At 42.1% G+C, this 20,339-nt stretch overlaps 1 protein-coding gene across 2 annotated transcripts in view; it reads left to right on the forward strand.

Moving 5' to 3' along the window:
• Positions 1 to 20,339, forward strand: part of LOC115084894 (factor VIII intron 22 protein-like) — an 87,934-nt gene that overhangs the window by 66,848 nt on the left and 747 nt on the right. For both annotated transcript variants that reach the window (XM_029590287.1, XM_029590286.1), the window contains 2 exons: positions 9,567 to 9,613; positions 9,707 to 9,762. In XM_029590287.1, coding sequence (XP_029446147.1) covers positions 9,567 to 9,613; positions 9,707 to 9,762 — 103 coding nt within the window. The remainder of the gene's footprint in view (positions 1 to 9,566; positions 9,614 to 9,706; positions 9,763 to 20,339) is intronic.

Below are 20,339 nucleotides of genomic sequence, written 5' to 3' on the forward strand. Positions count from 1 at the left end.
ATTGTCTTCTGTCTGTCAACCAGTTTGCAGTCCAGGTCACCACCTCGGCACTCACTCCTAAGCTTCTCGTTTTATTCACCAGTCTCCTGTGCGGAACCGTATCAAAAGCTTTGCTGAAATCCAAGTAGATGACATTGAGCGCTCTTCCTTGATCCAATTCCTTGGTTACCCAGTCAAAAAAGTCAATCAGATTTGTCTGACAGGATCTTCCCCTGGTGAATCCATGCTGCCTCTGGTACATCAATTCTCTGGACTGTAGATAGTTCACTATTCTCTCTTTCAACAGTGACTCCATTACTTTTCCCACCACCGAAGTGAGGCTAACCAGTCTGTAGTTACCAGCCTCCTCTCTGTTCCCACTCTTGTGAAGCGGGACCACCACCGCTCTTCTCCAATCACTCGGCACCACTCCCGTTTCTAGGGATCTATTGAACAGGTCACACAGCGGACCCGCCAGCACATCTCTGAGCTCCCTCAGTATCCTTGGATGAATCTCATCAGGCCCCATGGCTTTGTCCACTTTCAGATTTTTTAGCTCTTCCCATATATTTTCTACTGTAAAAGGATTTTCATCTATTCCACTTCCCTCCAGTTTCTTGTTGTGTAGAGATGGTCCTTCTCCAGGGTCTTCTTTAGTGAACACAGAGCTGAAGTATTCTTTTAATATTTCTGCCATTTCTTCATCTCTCTCCACACATTGATCATTTCCACCTTTCAATTTCACTATACCACTTTGGACTTTTCTCTTTTCGCTGATGTATCTGAAAAATGTTTTGTCACCATTTTTTATCTGCTTGGCAATCCTCTCTTCCGCTTGACTTTTTGCCAACTTGATTAATTTCTTTGTCCCCCTCAGTTCAATCAAATATTCTTCTTTGTGCGCCTCCCTTTGGGATCTTTTATATTTCTTGAATGCTGTTCTTTTAGCTTTAATTTTGTCAGCCACCTCCTTTGAGAACCAGATAGGTTTCAATTTTCTTTTGCTTTTCTTTACATTTCTAACATATCGAGTAGTTGCCTTGGTGATTGCTCCTTTTAGATTGGTCCACTGCTGATCCACATCTCTCTCGTTCTCCCATCCTTTTAGTTCTTCCTCTAGGTACTTCCCCATTTCCTCAAAGTCCGTGTTTTTGAACTGTAAAACTCAGGTCTTTGTGGTTCTTTTCCATATTCTTTTAGTGATATTAAACCATACAGTTTGATGATCACTGGTGCTGAGGTGGGCGCCTGGACATCGGAGACATTATCTGCATTAGTGAGCACTAAGTCGAGTATAGCTCCTTCTCTCGTGGGTTCCAACACCATTTGTTTGAACAAAGATACTTGCATGGCATCCACTATCGCTCTACTATTTTTAGATTCTGCAGATGGGATTTTCCAGTCTACATCTGGCATATTAAAGTCACCAACGATCACCACTTCTCCCTTCTTACCTATCTTATGGATGTCTTCAACCAGATCTCTGTCCATCTCTTCCTTTGGCCTGTAAACCACTCCAATATAAATGGACGCTCCGTCATCTTTTTTTAGGTCGACCCATAGTGCTTCTTCCTTGCCCCAACTTCCTTGCAGCTCAGATGCTTGGATATTGTTTCTGACATAAAGAGCCACACCTCCCCCTTTTCTATCCACTCTGTCCTTCCTTAACAAGTTATAGCTTGGTATTGCTGTATCCCAATCATGAGATTCTGTGAACCATGTCTCTGTGATAGCAACAATGTCCAATTCTGCCTCCGTCATTAGGGCCTGCAGATCTGGGATTTTATTTCCCAAACTATGAGCATTTGTGGTCATAGCTTTCCAGGTACTCTCTTTAAGGTTACTGCTTTTCCTGGACTCCTTACGAGACTTTAGTTGAGATTTGTTATTCACTTCACTCTTTCCTTTTGCAGTTGTGCCACTGATGACAGATTTATCCATCTCAATTAGCTTTTTCTTTTGGTTATGGATCTTGAAATTCTGCATGCATTGGGTTTTTTTTCTCTTTTCCGGTAACACTTCAATGTTTTTTTCAAGAACTTCTTCAGTTTTTAATATAGAGAAGGCTTTTTGTTCTTTTTGCATTTGGTACAGTGTGTGTCTCCTCATCACAGAGCCCACTGTAATCCTGGATTTTAATGCATTCCTTAATGACCTGTTTGAGTGGGGGGGTATACTTGTTGGCTGCCCATCTGTCAAGAATGGGTGACTGTGGGTCACATGTATTATCCTACCTGAGCCTAATGAATCCCTTTTTCTTGACTCCTGGTTTTTCTGTGGTATTGGGGAATTATTTTCTGAGTAATGCAAATCATAGCCTGAATGATTTACCTTAGCCAGCTGAAAGTTCTGGTTCTTTTTCTGCTGTGAAAAAGTTAAAGGCAGTTTGTCTTTTATTGCTCAACCTATTACCACATTCAGAGGAAGAGAGCCAGGATGGAAGCCCTTGAGTTAGTGGGCTTGCTTTGAGTCCTGACAAGAGGTGATGAGCTCTCAAATTGTCAATGGCACACTTCGCTACAAAGCTTATCAATTATGGGAGCTTGGCCTCCACAAACATTTCAGCTCAGAGTAAGCAGATGATCCCTTTTTTGAAAAAGGCCTGCTCTCCCAGAGAAAACAAGGGTCGTGCTCTCCCAGAGAAATAAAACCCCAATCAAATGGGTAGTGAGCTGCTTTGCTGTCCTGGCTCGCATCACTGCAGAGAGCAAGCCACAGATGCTTGGCCCGTTAACTTAAATTTGACTCCAAACAAGTTTAAAGTCTGTATCACAACCATAAAATAGTCATAAAAATTCTCAATTTAAAAAGCTGGGTTAAGGCTTGTCTACAACCATCCATCCAATAACTGGAGGCAGAGAACACTGGCTATATCTGGTTCCATGCAAGACCTACATACAGGTGATGCCATCAAAAAAGAAAAAAAAACCTCTGCCTCCAATTGCTGGCTGAGGGGACTAAACCCACATGTTCTTGACTGATGGAACAGAAGAACAAGGAGTAAGCAAAACAAAATATATCAGCACAATAAGCAAGGGTAAATATCTTGGTTCCCCAACTAATAGGGTATAATTATATACAAAGACCTAGCAGAAGCTGTCACCTTTCCTGGAAAATTGTCTCCAGGCTCCCCCAGATGACGTCAGCTAAGCAAGTTCTCGGCTAGAGACAAATCAGTGCTGGAGATCCCTATTGTGGCTCAGCAGGGAATTTGAATCCGTCTAGGCTGTACTGGGGTTATATTTTCCTTTTGGAATAGGACACGTGCTATTCAGATTTATTTGTGTAACTTTCCTGAAATATTGCCAAGCCACTGATAAGAAAAGCTTTATTGCGAACGTTCTCTAAGAAGATGGTGGACTTCTGGTTTTAATCCACTGCTCCTAATCGCCAAATTGTGAACCTAACATATTCTGGTGGGCAGCTTCCAGATGTTGCAGCATTCAGCTTTTTGCCAAAATGACTTGTGCTGCAATAAAGTAACTCTTAATATTCTAACTGGCTTCAAGCAAGAAGCAGTCTTATGTTTTTAATTAAACGCTCAGTATTATCTGTTTCATGACCTTTAAGCTTGGAGAAAGGGAGGGCAGTCTGTGTGCCAGCCTACTTCTAGCCAAAAGGGAGTGAGAGAGCTACACCTGTGTGTCTGTGTCATCTTTCTTAGCAAAAAATATGCACACTGACCTATTACACAATAATGGAGTCTAAGTTGTACTTTCTGTAATACTAGGGGGAAATGGTGGGGGCCATGAAGCATGAACTGTTTTCTCAGTGACACAAAATTACATGCAATACTTTTAAACATATGACTGTATTTTTCTCTCATAAAGAACAAAATTACACATTAATACATTTGGTCCCACAAAATATGAAAGAAAAATACTAAAAAGAAAAATGAGAATTATCCTCACCAAAAGTCCAAATTGTAACACTATCAGTAACTAGTATTAATCTCTCTCTCTCACTCTCTTTCTCTCTCTCTCTCTGTGGCCTTTTCCAGTCATCTCTTTAGCAGTCCTACATCCCATATTCAGTCTGCAACTTACAAAATACCTTCATTAAAGAGGGAAAGCAAAGTTCGTTAGCCCATTGCTTACTCTGTGCATTTGGTCAGATGACCCTCATCAAGAATACCTGAGCCCTATCTAAGCTCAAGTGCATCTGGAGTTTACTTGACCCAGAAGTTTGACCAATTTAAACTAGCAAAGCATACCTCCAGACTGCTAGGAGCGTTTGCGGCAATTGGTCTCAGTATCTTTTGTCATCCATTGCAATCTCCATTCTAGCAGTTGTATACATGGTTAGCTTCTCTGACTTCAGGGGACACCTGGCTCGTCAGAGTGTATAGGCCATCTTTCATGGATTATTCACTGTTAGGCTCACTGCACTCACCATAGCCTGCATAACAAAAGCTCCACATGTGCAGTTATTTGGGTGTTTCTCCACCCTGCAATGAAGTATGTTCTCAGGTCCTTGCTCTTCTCCCAGGACAAGCAAGATGGTAGTCCTCACATATGGGTGACATCATTGGGCGGAGCCCTATTACGGAACACTTTTGTCAAAGTTTCTAGAAACATTGACTGGCACACTGAACATGCCCAGCATGCCATGATCCCTATGTCCACAGGGGTCTCCCTTCAGTCTCTTTTTTTTCCACGCTCAATTTGCCTTGCGTTTAAGAGCTCTGTGAGATTTTTTTCTCACAACTTTTCCTCATGGAAAAACTTGAAGTTTTACTTCACAGATAATTTCCCTACACGGGTCTCCCTTCACGTACATTTTCATCGATGCTCGGTGAGTACTATTCTGTTTCTGTCTGTTGCTGTCACGTCACTGTTGGTTTCCCTGGGTTACCAACCGTTTTATGACCCTCTTTTTCTCTCCCTATGTCTATCTCACTCGGTCTGCCCCACGATGCCCGCGAGTGTCCTTGCTGCTATCTTCCACCAAGTCCTTCAGGGTTAGAGGGATTGAGGCATCCAGAGATGACCGTCGGTAGACGCATTTGTTGACAGAAACGGCAGTCCTATCTATGTAGACATTTCTGTTAATGTGCAACAACATTATCAGGTGGAACAACGGTTTACTTTGAGCCATAGGTTTGATAACTAGGCTCGGTTGATGGGCAGTCTGCTCTGCGGATCAGACTGTTCCTTCTTTGGTACCCTTGGGGTTCCCATGTCGGTAAGGAAGCTCTCTTCCACAGAGGCTGCCTCTTGCAGCATTTCTGTTTTTATTCTCTGCAGAAAAGTTTACGGTCTTCTTCCTCAGGTTGTTCTCATACTGCTGAAGTCTAGGACTCTTCTCAGTATCTTTACTGAGGGGAGATGGATCCTGTGGGCTGTACCTGCCTTGGCTTGGCAGGGGGTTCATATTATTGGGAAGCTCCCTATCTGTATTTTCTACAGCCTAGATGCTGTCTCCTTTGGCCAGTAGCCCAGGGGTCTGCCTCCTTGTGTGGTTCACCTCTTCTGACTTTGTCAGAGGGTCCAGGGGGATGCATAGGAGTGGTTGTCGCATATACCTTCATAGAAGGGTATGCGTTCCTTTCATTGCTTTGACCAGTTTAGTGGCTGAAGTGCTTCCCTTTCACCTGACTTCCCCTGGTGGTAAAGTACATCATTCATCTGAGTTTCAGCAGCTGCTCACTGCTCTGATCAGCATCTTGGCTCAGCACTCACGGGTTTTTATCCCATCTTACCTTGGAGGTCAGATCTTGTACTTATAGTAGCTCAGCAAGTGGGGTCTGCGGCAGACCCGAATACTTCTTGCCGTTACTTCTCTGGATTGACATACTTTGGGCATCGCTCTGCATTCCCAATCGTCTTGTTACTTGGTTTATAATAAATCGCAGTTTTCCTTCTGCTGGGCTCTCCAGCCCCAGTTGACTTTAAGTTGTCTTGCGACAAAAAAACTAATTTGAGGTCTTGATCCAAGTACGTTTTTCTCTTGTACTTGGAAATTTGTGCCTTTGCCTGTACCCTCAGGTCCTAGGCCTATTGGTGCTAGTCAGAGTTCCCTGTTAGGAAGCTCTTGACTGTTCATTTTTATGTGACTTAGTGGGCTTCTCGCCCTGTGTTCACATTACGCCCCAGCCTTCAGACACCTTGCTGTGTATCGGGGTTTCTGTCTCTCTGTCTGTCATCCAGTTTCTTTGAGGTGAAAAACCCAACTCTTTTCCCTCCTAGAGCCCTTATGGGTCAGCTGTCTCACCGAAAAAAAGGGGGGGGGGGGGGGGGGGAATGGTGGTGCTCCTGCACTAAAGGGTTTGCCCCATCAGCAGCTTCTAGTTTGGGAATCCATCCATGTGTGAGGACAGTAGGATTTCAGTCTCATGAAACCCACCTGCCTCCTCTGGGAGTTGATTTTCCATGGATTTGCTATATCATGGACTTCAAGGACTCTGCCTGAGAGACAGGGAGGGGGCTACAGCTGCACATACTCAGTAAAACATACTGAAAGCTCTACAATCTTTGAAATCAAAGTTCCATGCCAGGTTGCATCGGATAATGTCACCGATGTGTGAAAGCTGACATCCTGCTGTCTTTGGAGAACACCAGTTACAGATAAGCAACTGTGCTTTCTTTTTCATCCAGAGGTGTCCCATTTTCTGAGAGGTGTGATGCACATCACTTCTCCAGTTATGGATCTGTTCCTTCTTGAAATTTGAATCTTGTTCTGATGATTTTGGCAGGTCCTCCTTTTGTGCCATTGAGGAGCATTTTGATCAAACTTTTCACTCTTAATGTGGTGTTTTTGGTTGTGATATGTTTAGTGAGGTGTATTTTGGAGTTATAGGCCCTATCATATAGGGAGTCAGAGAACTTGGTGAAGCTTCAAATTGTTCCTTCTTTTCTGCCAAAGGTTGTAACTCCTTTTCCACCTGAATCAGGTAGTGTCTCCCTTCCTTTCTGTTTTGAGGGTCTGACCACAGGGTTGTCCCATGACTTACCCCACTTCCAGCGGCAGAATTCCATCAGCTCCCCACCATGCTACTGCTTCCTAGGTGCATGCATGCCTCTCTTCTGCTTTTCTTGGCGTCACAGCGGGAACCTGACTGCAGCATCGGGAGATGACTTTACCACTGGCAAGTTATTTAAACCCCATCACTCCTGTTTGCCGGCGCCTTCACAACAGGCTCCCTGCAGTCCTAGTTGCCCTGTGAGTTCCTGATTCCTCAGTGTTTGCTCCCCATGTGTTGTCCAGTTATTCCTTGTCCTTCGGACTCTGTTTCCCTGTGTTTCATACCTCTTGTTCAGCTTCCTTGTGCCTTGAACTCGAAATGGACCTGATCTTCGCTTTGTCTGCTGTCTGCCTCAACCCCGGACTGGGCCACTGCCTTGCTTCACTTGGCCACCAGTCTTGTCTCTGCTGTCACCGTCTAAGCAAGCCAGGAAAGGATATTGAATTCAGTTCAAAATTTGCACAATGGTCCATAAATTGATTAGTTCAGACTCCTCCCCTTGGGCTAATTCATTGCTTAGACTCAATCAGCCCTTATGAACATTGCTTTCATTGCAAAGGCATCTGTTGGATGTCCCTTCTGTGAGACAGGCATGTTTTTCTGATACTCAAGATTGTTCCTTTTCTGTAGCAGCCTCCACACTTTGGAACTCTTTGCCTGATTGCTTGCAAAGCAAGGAGTGCCCAAACGTATTCAAAACAGAATTTAAGACTGTATTATTCAAATTGGCTTATGCAGTGTAATTTGTTCTATGGTTTGACATATCTGCTTTGTCATGTCTGTTTTAAGAAATTATTTTGTTTTATATTGAACTGTGAATGTATTTGATGTACATTGTCTAGTGGCCTCGGCTTTAGGTGATTAATAAATTCCAATAAAGATAAAGTCCTGCCGGCTGCCAGAAACTGGCTCAACTCAACTCAAGGGAGGAGGTGGTTGGCCAGGCAGAAGACCCATTCCTGTGGTGCATCAGTTTGCAGCCTGTTAAGGTCTGTCTTGCACTTGTGCAAGATAGGCTGCACCAACTGAACAGCTGCTCAAGAACTCACTACCCCTTGGCGTGACACTTTCATAGAGAGTTTTGCGGGGAGGAGTATGCTCAGCTACGTTGTTTGGTTCTAAAGGGAGCTCTTTTACTGGTTTTTAAAGATATATAATGGTTTCCAAAACTGAGATCATCTCTTTATACTTTTGGTGGTTCTAGAAAGAGTGAGGCGGTTTCGATAGCATGCTGGATTAAGGAAGTAATTGCAGTTCATGTGAGCAAAGGTCAGTCTGTGCGTCATGGCTTGAGAGCACATACTACAGGAGCTCAGGCGACTTCATGGGCTGAAGTGCGTTTAGTGTTGCTGGTAAACATTTGCAAGGCTGGTTGTTTTTACATTCTTTATCAAAGCATTGTCATCTGAATGCTCGTGCCAGGGACGAAACTTCCTTTGGAGCAGAAGTTTTAAGAGCGGCTGCCCATTGCATTTGTTAGCTTGGATCCATCCCATGCATCTGGACTAGTCTGGCTGGATGAAGAGGAAGGAGAAATGTAGGATTATTTGATAATTCTCTTCCTTGAGTCCAGCCAGGCCAATCCAGAACCTGCCCTTTTCTGTCAAACATATTTTTCAATGGTTTCAGATTGACCAGAAAGAAGGTTTCAATTATTTTAATTTCAGAAGAAGGTACGTTGGTTTGTTTCCAGTTTGTTTCATGAGGTTGTTTTTCCTCTGAATTCTTATTTATCTCTCAAAGTCTCCTGGTTGGGGGGAGAAGGACATTTAATAAAATTATTGTTAGCTTGTTACAGGCTATACTGGCAGGCTGAGGTCAGCCTGGGAGCCTATAAAGAGTGACGTCAGCTAACCTGTTAGCTTCTGTCTCCATCTGCTGGTTAGTGAGCATCTGGACTGATCTGGTTGGACTCAAAGAAAGGAAATTATCAGGTAAACCTAAATTTCTCCATTGTTTAGTTTTTGAAATCTCCTGCTTAGCCACTCTAACACTATAATTCTTGGTAAACTGAGCATTGCTATGCTGTTTCTTCTTACAACATCTATTTATTTATTTAGTTATTTATTTTGCTATATGTATATGCCATCTTTCTGTAAGACAATCAAGGCTGCTTACAGTATTACCTAGTAATGATAAGGCATCAACATTTATACATGGAAAGTACAATTTAAATATGGAGACTGGATTTAGGAAACATCATCTCCTCCCCTCACATTGGGTAAGAAGGGCAAAGTCAGGGAACAGTTACAAGCTCTTCATGTTACTTCTACAATGTCAATTTGGTGTTGGTTTACTATGTCCTTGATGTTATCTACCTGTCTTTTATGTGACTTTCTATCCATTTTATCATTGTATGTGTTTTTTTGAGGGGGCGGGGGGAGAAGCCAGTTTATTCCAGGTCATTCTTATAAGGTAGCCATACCACATAATTTGTTGTTTGGTATATTATAGGACAGATTGCAAGCCTGTATTATGCTGCTTAGCTTTTGGGATCTCATAAGAGTTTCTCAAAGGGGTTTAATTATTTGGAGTTGGTTCTTGAGAAAGAGTCTGCCTGTCTCAGCTGGTATCTGAATCCTTCGGTTATTTTAGTATACTATTTTGATTGTTTTTTTACCAGTGAATTATCTGCCAGATGATGTGTTTCTGCTGTTACAGTCTGTGGTGGTAAGTCTTGCGGTATAACTTTTTTTTTTTTTTTTTTAAGTTTTTGCAAATGTTGTACCGAGATTACATTTTCCTTCATGATTTTTTCTTCAGATGGCCTGTCAGGAAAAGGATATTGAGTCACTAAAGGTTCTGCAGGTGGAACTCTGGTAAGTGTTGTCATTGTTAGCTACCTGCTACAAGTTGCTGGATAATCTTAACATGTAACTTTATTTTGAAAGCACAGTTCACCCATGATCAGATGGACATCAAAACACCCAAATAGGTCTAATAACTGTTAACCAGCGTGGAAGAGTAGTCTAGCGGTTAGAGCAGCAGGCTAAGAATTGGAGAAGTCAGGGTTCAAATCCCATTGATGGTCCTTGTAGCCTTGAACAAGTCACTTCACCTTATGTTGCCTCAGGAACAAACTTAGTGCCTGATTTACAAATCACTAAGCCTTTTCACTTATTCTATACCTATGGGAAATCCGGCCCTTAGATTGTGAGCCCTCCAGAAACTAGAAAATACCAACTGTACCTGAATATACCTTGTCTTAAGCTACCAATGAAAAGGCATGAACTAAATCCAAATAAATAAACCTACAGCAATTGCTGAAGGAATTTGCAGTCTAGTTTCCTACATCATGTCCTATTTGTCTGTTTGCCCTTGTCAGTGTGTAACCTCTTGTTAACTTTTGAACCATTAATCCAATTTCATTCAAATGTGGAATATAGTAGTGCACCTTGTGACCACCCCCGCCTCCCCCCATCGGCTCACATTTCATGTGGCCCCCCCCCCCCCCCCCCCGAGTATTCAAAGCACTTAGAATTGCTGTTTTTCTTGTTCGTTCCTGTAAGGAAACAGGACAGTTTAGTTTTATTATCAGGGAGTTCAGAGCATATTGTGATGTCATCGAGCAATTTGAAAGCTCCCGTGCCCTTGGTTAATGGTCCTGGTCAAATGAGGAATTTCAACCTCAAGAATTGTTCACATATCTCGTTATTAATGTAAAGAAGTTCTTGTCTGGGAATGTCACAAGTAGTTGGTGAAGCAGAAGAAACCAGTTTAGGTTTTCAAAGAAGGAAAGGCACCAAAATAAAACTAACAGGGAGGTCTGCTTCTTCCACAACTCAGCTTATACTGCTTTTATTTAAGTGAGACACTAGATCCCCCAAGTGATCAGTGGTTCTCCCAGAGGTAAGGGCTTAAGTTCAGAGCAGTAAAAGCTTCCTGGATGTTATGGGAGGTAGAAATTGTGCACATGCAGTCAATTTGCATTTAGGTTTTATAACTGGAAGTAACCTAAAATAAGATGGTGAGACAGACAGTGAAATGGTAAGAGAAATTAAGGAAGCTAAGCAAATTGGTAGTGCGGTAATAATGGGAGACTTCAATTACCCCAATATAGACTGGGTAAATGTATCATCGGGACACGCTAGAGAGATAACATTCCTGGATGGAATAAATGATAGCTTTATGGAGCAATTGGTTCAGGAACCGACGAGAGAGGGAGCAATTTTAGATCTAATTCTCAGCGGAGCACAGGATTTGGTGAGAGGTAACGGTGGTGGGGATGCTTAATTAATGACTGGAAGGGGGACACTAAGCAAACCCACGGCTCTAGTGCTAAACTTTCAAAAGGGAAACTTTGATAAAATGAGAAAAATTGTTAGAAAAAAACTGAAAGGAGCAGCTACAAAGGTAAAAAGTGTGCAAGAGGCGTGGACATTGTTAAAAAAATACCATCCTAGAAGCACAGTCCAGATGTATTCCACACAGAAAAAAAGGTGGAAAGAAGGCAAAATGATTACTGGTATGGTTAAAAGGTGAGGTGAAAGAGGCTATTTTAGACAAAAGATCTTCATTCAAAAATTGAAAGAAGGATGCAACAGAAGAAAATAGGATAAAGCATAAGCGTTGGCAAGTTAAATGTAAGTCATTGATAAGACAGGCTAAGAGAGAATTTGAAAAGAAGTTGGCCATAGAGGCAAAAACTCACAGTAAAAACTTTTAAAAATATATCTGAAGCAGAAAGCCTGTGAGGGAGTCTGTTGGACTGTTAGATGATTGAGGGGTTAAAGGGGCACTTAGAGAAGATAAGGACATTGCGGAAAGATTAAATGATTTCTTTGCTTCGGTGTTTACTGAAGAGGATGTTAGGGAGAAACCCGTTCCGGAGAAGGTTTTCATGGGTAATGATTCAGATTGACTGAACCAAATCACAGTGAACCTAGAAGATGTGGTAGGCCTGATTGATAAACTGAAGAGTAGTAAATCATCTGGACTGGATGGTATACACCCCAGGGTTCTGAAGGAACTCAAAATTGAAATTTCAATTGTTTCCTTCAGTAAAAATGTGTAACCTATCATTAAAATCATCCATTGTACCTAAAGACTGGATGGTGGCTAATGTAACCCCAATATTTAAAACGGGCTCCTGGTGTGATCCGGGAAACGCCTGACTTCAGTGCCAGGAAACATAGTGAAAAGTGTCCTAAATATCAAAATCACAGAACATATAGAAAGACATGGTTTAATGGAACAAAGTCAGCATGGCTTTACCCAAGGCAAGTTTTGCCTCACAAATCTGCTTCACGTTTTTGAAGGAGTTATTAAACATGTAGATAAAGGTGAACCGGTAGATGTAGTGTATTTGGATTTTCAGAAGACATTTGACAAAGTTCCTCATGACAGGCTTCTAGGAAAAGTAAAAAGTCATGGGATAGGTGGCGATGTCTTTCGTGGATTACAAACTGGCTAAAAGACAGGAAACAGAGTAGAATTAAATGGACAATTTTCTCAGTGGAAAGGAGTGGGCAGTGGAGTGCCTCAGGGATCTGTATGGGACCCATGCTTTTCAATATATTTATAAATGATCTGGAAATTAATACGACAAGTGAGATTATCAAATTTGCAGATGATTCAAAATTATTCAGAGTAGATAAATCACAAGCGGATTGTGATAAGTTGCAGGAAGACCTTGTAGGTCTGGAAGATTGGGCATCCAAATGGCAGATGAAATTTAATGTGGATAAGTGCAAGGTGATGCATATAGGGAAAAATAACCCATGCTATAGTTACACAATATTAGGTTCCATTTTAGGAATTACCACCCAAGAAAGAGATCTGGGCGTCATAGTGGATAACACATTGAAATTGTCAGTTCAATGTGCTGCGGTAGTCAAAAAAGCAAACAGAAAATGTCATAATGCCTCTGTATCACTCCATGGTGAGACAGCACTTTGAATACTGTGTACAATTCTGGTCGCCGCATCTCAAAAAATATATAATTGCGATGGAGAAGGTACAGAGAAGGGCTACCAAAATGATAAAGGAGATGGAGCAGCTCCCCTATAAGGAAAGACTAAAGAGGTTAGGACTGTTTAGCTTGGAGAAGAGGCGGCTGAGGGGGGGATATGATAGAGGTGTTTAAAATCATGAGAGGTTTAGAATGGGTAAATGTGAATCGGTTATTTACTCTTTCAGATAATAAAAGGACTAGGGGGCAGTCCATGAAGTTAGCATGTGCACATTTAAAACTAATCGGAGAAAGTTCTTTTTCACTCAACACACAAACTCTGGAATTTGTCGCCAGGGGATGTGATTAGTGCAGTTAGTGTAGCTGGGTTTACAAAAGGATTGGATAAGTTCTTGGAGAAGAAGTCCATTACCTGCTATTAATTAAGTTGACTGGGTAAGTGTAACATCAGAACATGCTAGAGAAATAAAGTTCCTGGATGGAATAAATGATAGTTTTATGGAGCAATTGGTTCAGGAACTGACGACAGAGGGAGCAATTTTAGATCTAATTCTCAGTGGAATGCAGGATTTCGTGAGACAGGTAACAGTGGTGGGGCTGCTTGGCAATAGTGATCATAATATGATCAAATTTGAATTAATGACTAGAAGGGGGTCAGTAAGTAAATCCACAGCTCTAGCACTAAACTTTCAAAAGGGAAATGTTGAAATTCCATCTTAGAAGCACAATTCAGATGTATTCCACACATTATGAAAGGTGGAAGGAAGTCCAAACAATTGCCAGCATGGTTAAAAAGTGAGGTGAAAGGCTGTTTTAGCCAAACGATCATCATTCAAAAATTATAAGAAGGATCCATCAGAAGAAAACAGGATAAATAATAAGTATTGACAAGTTAAATGTAAAACATTGATAAGACAGGCTAAGATAGACTTTGAAAAGAAGTTGGCCACAGAGGCAAAAACTCATAATAAAAACGTTTTAAAATATATCCAGAGCAGAAAGCTTACAAGGGAGTCAGTTGGACCGTTCAATGATCGAGGGATAAAAGGGGCACTTAGGGAAGATAAGGCCATCGCGGAAAGACTAAACAAATTCTTTGCTTCGGGTTTTACTGAAGAGGATGTTGGGGGAGATAAGCATTCTAGAGACAGTTTTCAAGGATGACGATTCAGATGAACTGAACCAAATCAAGGTGAACCTGGAAGATGTAGTAGGCCAGATTAACAAACCGAAGAGTAGTAAATCACATGGACCAGATGGTATAAACCCCAGGGTTCTGAAAAAACTAAAAAAATGAAATTTTAGACCTATTACAATTAATTAGTAAACTATCATTAAAATCATCCATTGTACCTGAAGACTGGAAAGAAGCCAATGTAACCCCGATATTTAAAAAAGGGCTGCAGGGGTGATCTGGGAAATTATAGACTAGTGAGTCTGACTTCAGTGCCATGGAAACTATTATAAAGAATAAAGTCACAAAACTTTTAGATAGACTTGGTTTAATGGGACACAGCCAGCATGTATTTACTGAAGGGAAGTCTTGCCTCACAAACCTCCTAAATTTTTTTTGAAAGAATGAGTAATCATGTGGACAAAGGTTAACCAGTAGATGTGGTGTATTTGGATTTTTGCAGAAGGCATTCGAAAAAGTCATGGGATAGGAGGCGATGTCCTTTTGTGGTCTGCAAACTGGTTAAAAAAGCAGGAAACAGAGATTAGCATTAAATGGTCTGTTTTCACAATGGGACAAGGTAAACAATGGAATGCCTCAGAGATCTGTACTTGGACTGGTGCTTTTTAATATATTTATAAATGATCTGGTAAGGGGTACAACAAGTGAGGTGATCAAATTTGTGAATGACACAAAATTATGCAGAGTAGTTGAATCTTAAAAGGATTATGATAAATTGTAGGAGGACCTTGTGAGACCTGGAAGATTGGGCTTCCAAATGGCAGATTAAATTTGTGGACAAGTGCAAAGTGATGCATATAGGGAAAAATAACCCTTTCCTAGCATGTAGCAGATGGACTCAGGACCAATGGGTATAGTGTACTCGTGCTAGCAGTTGGAGACGGATCAGATTCCAATCTGACGTCAGCCCCTAGTACATATACCCCTGCAGGAAGTGCAGATCCTCAGTATTTTCCGTCTCCAAAGTAGTTAGGAGCTATCTGCACGCTCTCCGAGCGTTAGACCAAATTTAAAGAACAAAATCCTACCTGAAGTCGAGCCCCTGCGGTGATACCCTCGGGTCCCTCCCCCAGTTGATGCATATAGGGAAAAATAACCCTTGCTGTAGTTACACAATATTAGGTTCCATTTTAGGAGCTACAACCCAAGAAAGAGATCTAGGCGTCATAGTAGATAATACATTGAAATCGTCAGCACAGTGTGCTGTGGCAGTCAAAAAAGCAAACAGAATGTTAGGAATTATTAGGAAGGGAATGGCAAATAAAATGGTGGATGTCATAATGCCTTTGTATCTCTCCATGGTGAGACCGCACCTTGAATACTGTGTGCAATTCTGGTCACCGCATCTCAAAAATGTTAAAGTTGCACTGGAGAAAGTGCAGAGAAGGGCAACCAAAATGATAAAGGGCATGGAACAAATCCCATATGAGGAAAAGCTAAAGAGGTTAGGGCTGTTCAGCTTGGAGAAGAGATGGCTGAGGGGGGATATGATAGAGGTCTACAAAATCATGAAAGGACTTGAGCACATTAATGTAAATTGGTCATTTACTCTCTCAGATAATAAAAGGACTAGGGGGCACTCCAAGAAGTTAGCAAGTTGCTCATTTAAAACAAATCGGAGAAAATTGTTTTTCATTCAACACGTAGCTAAGTTTTAGAATACATTGGCAGTTAGTGTAACTGGGTTTTTAAAAAGGTTTGGATAAATTCCTAGAAGAGAAGTCCATAAACTGCTATTACTCAATAAGGAGTGTAGTAGCTTGGGATCTATTTAATGTTTAGGTATTTGCCAGGTCGTTGTGACTTGGAGTGGCCACTGTTGGACACAGGATACTGAGCTTGATGGACCCTTGGTTTGACCCAGTATGGCATACCTTACGTTCTTATGATTACATATGGTACATAGTGCTACAAATAAGGGGTTCCTAAAAAACTGCACCAGGTGTGATAATAGGGTTGGTGATATTATCTTGACCTCTCCAGGCTACAATCCTGTAGGTATATGGTTTTTTTTTCTAGCGTGATGCCCCCTCCCTTGGCATAAGGGAACAACAATGTATCTTAGAGAGGTTTGGGGGGGGGGGTATATAGCTATGGCTCAAAGTAGTACAAATTCATGATGACAGATTAGCAAAACATTGAGCACACCAGTCATAGCAAAGATGCCAGAAAAGCTAGACCCCCCCCCAACCCATCTTATCTCCTAACTAAAGTTGCACAACTTCACTTGTAATTGCTCACATAAGTGCAATACACTAATTTACTGCATTTTAATCACTTCATTAGGTTCAATCCATAATCCATCCCCTATACTTAGATTTACTATTCCTGAACATGGGGAAGAGTAATTCCTGAGTGAATTGTACTGATTTTATTTTCAAATAATCAGCAAAGTTTTGACAAATCTCTCATTTTGAGCTCAGGCATTGGAAATTTACAATGTGACACATCCTTTACCAGTTGGAAAAGTTTCATTGTCCTATTATCGGCCAAGATTAATTCTGAAAAATAAAATTTCTTTGCCTTCCTAATGTCATGAATGGTTATTCCCACCTAACATCACTTTATGCAGAGGGAATAAAGATGTTCTAACTAAGTATAATAAGTTGGAATCAAAGAAATTATAAATAAATGTTAAATTTAGCACTTAATAAAACTAAACACAAAATCTTTTGTTTCCATTGATCCGAGATGTGAGTTTTAGATGCATCTCATGATCTGGTCACTATTGCAGATGCAGACACCATCCATTCAGGTGACTGAAGAAAAGTCTGACACTACAACTCTTCACGGGCTCTTTTGTCCCTTAATGGTATAAAATCTGATGTCCCAAAAGCAGCCACTTATTTTTACCCTTTTCCCTTATTGGCCTAATGTCACTGTATGTAAAACAAAGAAATAAATCCCACCTGATTACTCCCACACAACATGACCCTTTCTCTGAAGACAAGCAGGATGGCAGTCCTCATAGGATGGAGCCTGGCACACAAAACTTACATCAGAATTTCTAGAACTATGACTGAAACTCAGTGAGCACGCTCACACATGCAATATATGTATTGCATGTGGATTGTTTGTATATAATTAACTTCTTCTATCTCTCTTTATTTCCTCCACCCCAGTTCAATAGTCCTTGTTAATTGTAACTGCATCTCTTCATCACGTTTATCTATGCTCTTTGTTGTATTCATTGCTCCCCTGTTTTTTATGTAAACCGACATGATGTGAGCTCTTCATGAATGCCGGTATAAAAAAATCTTAAATAAATAAATATACCATGCATCGATGTGGGGTCCCCTCAGTCTCTTCTTTTGCATAGAGCCTTGCGTCTCGTGGTTGGGTGAGCCTCACCTTTATCGTAACTTTTTAACTTCAACCTGAAGTGCTTTTATCGCAATTAATTTTTTTGTATTTCCTTGAATGATCAACGGAGGTCTCCTCCAGTTCTCCCATTAGTGTGTTAGATAGATTTTTAGAGGTTTTTGGGTAAATTTATTTTCGCTGTCGATCTCCGGGGTGGCGGTGCGCTTGATGCCTGACAACTATTGATGGCCACTGCCATTGATTTCAATCTTACATCCCTTTTGTTTCAAGATGACATGTCCACTTTGGGTTTTAAATGGTATCCAGGTGTTCAAGGACTGTATTTATCATGGACCCCCATGATTTGATGTATCCTCTGCTTTGAGGCATTACTTGACATCTGGAGTTGCAGTAAGTGTGCCAAGATGACCCAAAAGGATGTAAGATCCAGAAAGACAAGATGGAGCACCTCTTCGAGCCGGAGAAGACCAATCCATCGGTATCAGTATTTGAAGTATCATCATCGAGGGACCTCGGAGTTGCACTGATGGACACCAAGCCATCGACAGAAGCGGGGCTGCCTGTTCCATCAAGGTCGTCAGCTGCCAGGACACTGTGGACAGACCATCCTCTGACTCTCCAGATCGACAATGTCGTGTTTGTCACCCTCAAACTTAGCACTGGGGAAGGACCGATCTGAGCCTCGAGGGAAGCCAAAGAAACATCTGCATGTGCGTGTAGATGCACGGAATACACCAGCTTCAGCTGTGAGTCCCTGAAGTGACCCCATGGCAAGGAGAGTCAATCCTCCATCAATGCCAAGGGTACACCACGGTCTCCACAGGCCCCAATGCCCACTACCGATCCTCCTCATGGTTCCGAAGAGGATCTGGTTATGCCTCTTGGATCCCAGTCCTGGATTCGGCACTTTTTGGGGAGAACTGGAGAGACACGTGCAGCCGGCCATGGAGAAGATGATGTGCGGCGTCTGAGCACTGCCATCGGCACTGTCGTTCCTTGAGCTGCTGTTAGATTCCCTGAATGAGCTCATCAATGTGTTACTGACCCCCATCTCCGGTATTGGTTCCCAGAGTAGCATTGATGCCCTGCGGGGCACCGGTGCCACTGCCAGCTGATAAGAACATAAGAAAAACATAAGAAAATGCCATACTGGGTCAGACCAAGGGTCCATCAAGCCCAGCATCCTGTTTCCAACAGTGGCCAATCCAGGCCATAAGAACCTGGCAATTACCCAAAAACTAAGTCTATTCCATGTTACCATTGCTAATGGCAGTGGCTATTCTCTAAGTGAACTTAATAGCAGGTAATGGACTTCTCCTCCAAGAACTTATCCAATCCTTTTTTAAACACAGCTATACTAACTGCACTAACCACATCCTCTGGCAACAAATTCCAGAGTTTAATTGTGCGTTGAGTAAAAAAGAACTTTCTCCGATTAGTTTTAAATGTGCCCCATGCTAACTTCATGGAGTGCCCCCTAGTCTTTCTACTATCCGAAAGATCCTGTGCTCATCCCTGGTTCCTTGGAGGAGGAAGCTTCCTTGGTGCAGGGGATTTCACCAGATCTCAGACTTAAATGGCTAGTCGAACTGGTGCCTTCACTGCTGGCCGGGGGCCGAATGCCTAGGGCCCTGTCACCAGTTGATGACAGTGGAAACAAGCCCTGTGACCCCTAGGGGGGGTGATTCCTCCAATGTTTATGACAATACTTCAGGTGGTCTCCTCTTAGAACCACCTCCTCTAGACGATCGAAGGAAGTGTCTACTATAAGACCTCTCCTTCACAGGATTTGTCCAGACAGAAGAGGAATCCAGGCACAAAATGCTAGATATCCTCCAATACATGGAACCTCCCAAGAAGATCATGGCAGTCCCAGTGCACGAGATCCTTGTGGAGTTACTGATGAGAATGTGTGAACATCCTCTCACAAGTCCTCCCATTAACAGGAAGGTGAACGTAGTTTATCTTGTAAAAAAAGACTCTTGGATTCGACAAGTGTCAGCTGCCCCACCAATTGGTGGTTGTCAAATTCGCTCTCTAGAAGGCCAAGTGCTCTCTGACCCATTCTTCGGCGCCCCCGCTGAAGAATCGTAGAGTGGTGGATGCTCTTGGATGACATCATTGGATGGAGCCCGGCATGGAAAACTTATGTCAAAGTTTCTAGAACTTTGACTGAGCCTCAGTGTGTGCATCCACACGGGGTTTCCTCAGTCTTATATAATAAAATCAAGAAAGTAAAAAATAAAAATGAGAAAACTCACGTTGTGAAAACCCATCTTCATGGAGTGGCGGGCAGGTTGCGTGAGAACTGCTGTCCTCTGGAAAATACCTGTTACAGATAAGCAACTCTGTTTTCTCCAAAGGCAAACAGGATGACAGTCCTCACATATGGGTGAATCCCTAGCTACAGGTTGCCCCCCAACATAAAAAGGAACCAACAAAACACCAAAATAAGTGCCAATGGGCACAACAACTAGTTTTGTTAGTAACTGGGGGGGCGGGGGCAGCTTGGAAAGAAAGAATGGGCCCTAGGCAACAAAAGAGTTCGGTTCTACACCTCAAACAAGTTCCGAAGGACAGATTGGCCAAACCTACTGTCACACCAGCCATTCTTATACAGATAGTAATATGATGTGAATGAGTGGATGGAACTCCACGTTGCAATCCTACAGATCTACTCCATGAGATCTGCTTGGGTTGGGGCAACGCCAGTTAACACCATAACAAGCGCTACTAGGTTTCCCAGTTCCGGGAGTTGCAGATATGTGTGATTAGATATGTGTGCACTGTTACGAGATGTGAAATAGCTAAAAAATGGACATCTTCAACTGCACCAATCTTGGCTCATAAACACAATACTATACACAAGTTTCAGAAAAATTGGCAGGCAAATGACGCTTGGAAACTAAAAGACCACAATAAGGTTATTTCATAGGGTGGAGATTGTCAAAAAGACTACAAAGTAA

This window comes from Rhinatrema bivittatum, chromosome 2 (genome assembly GCF_901001135.1).
Source record: "Rhinatrema bivittatum chromosome 2, aRhiBiv1.1, whole genome shotgun sequence".
Classification (NCBI taxonomy): Eukaryota; Metazoa; Chordata; class Amphibia; order Gymnophiona; family Rhinatrematidae; genus Rhinatrema; species Rhinatrema bivittatum.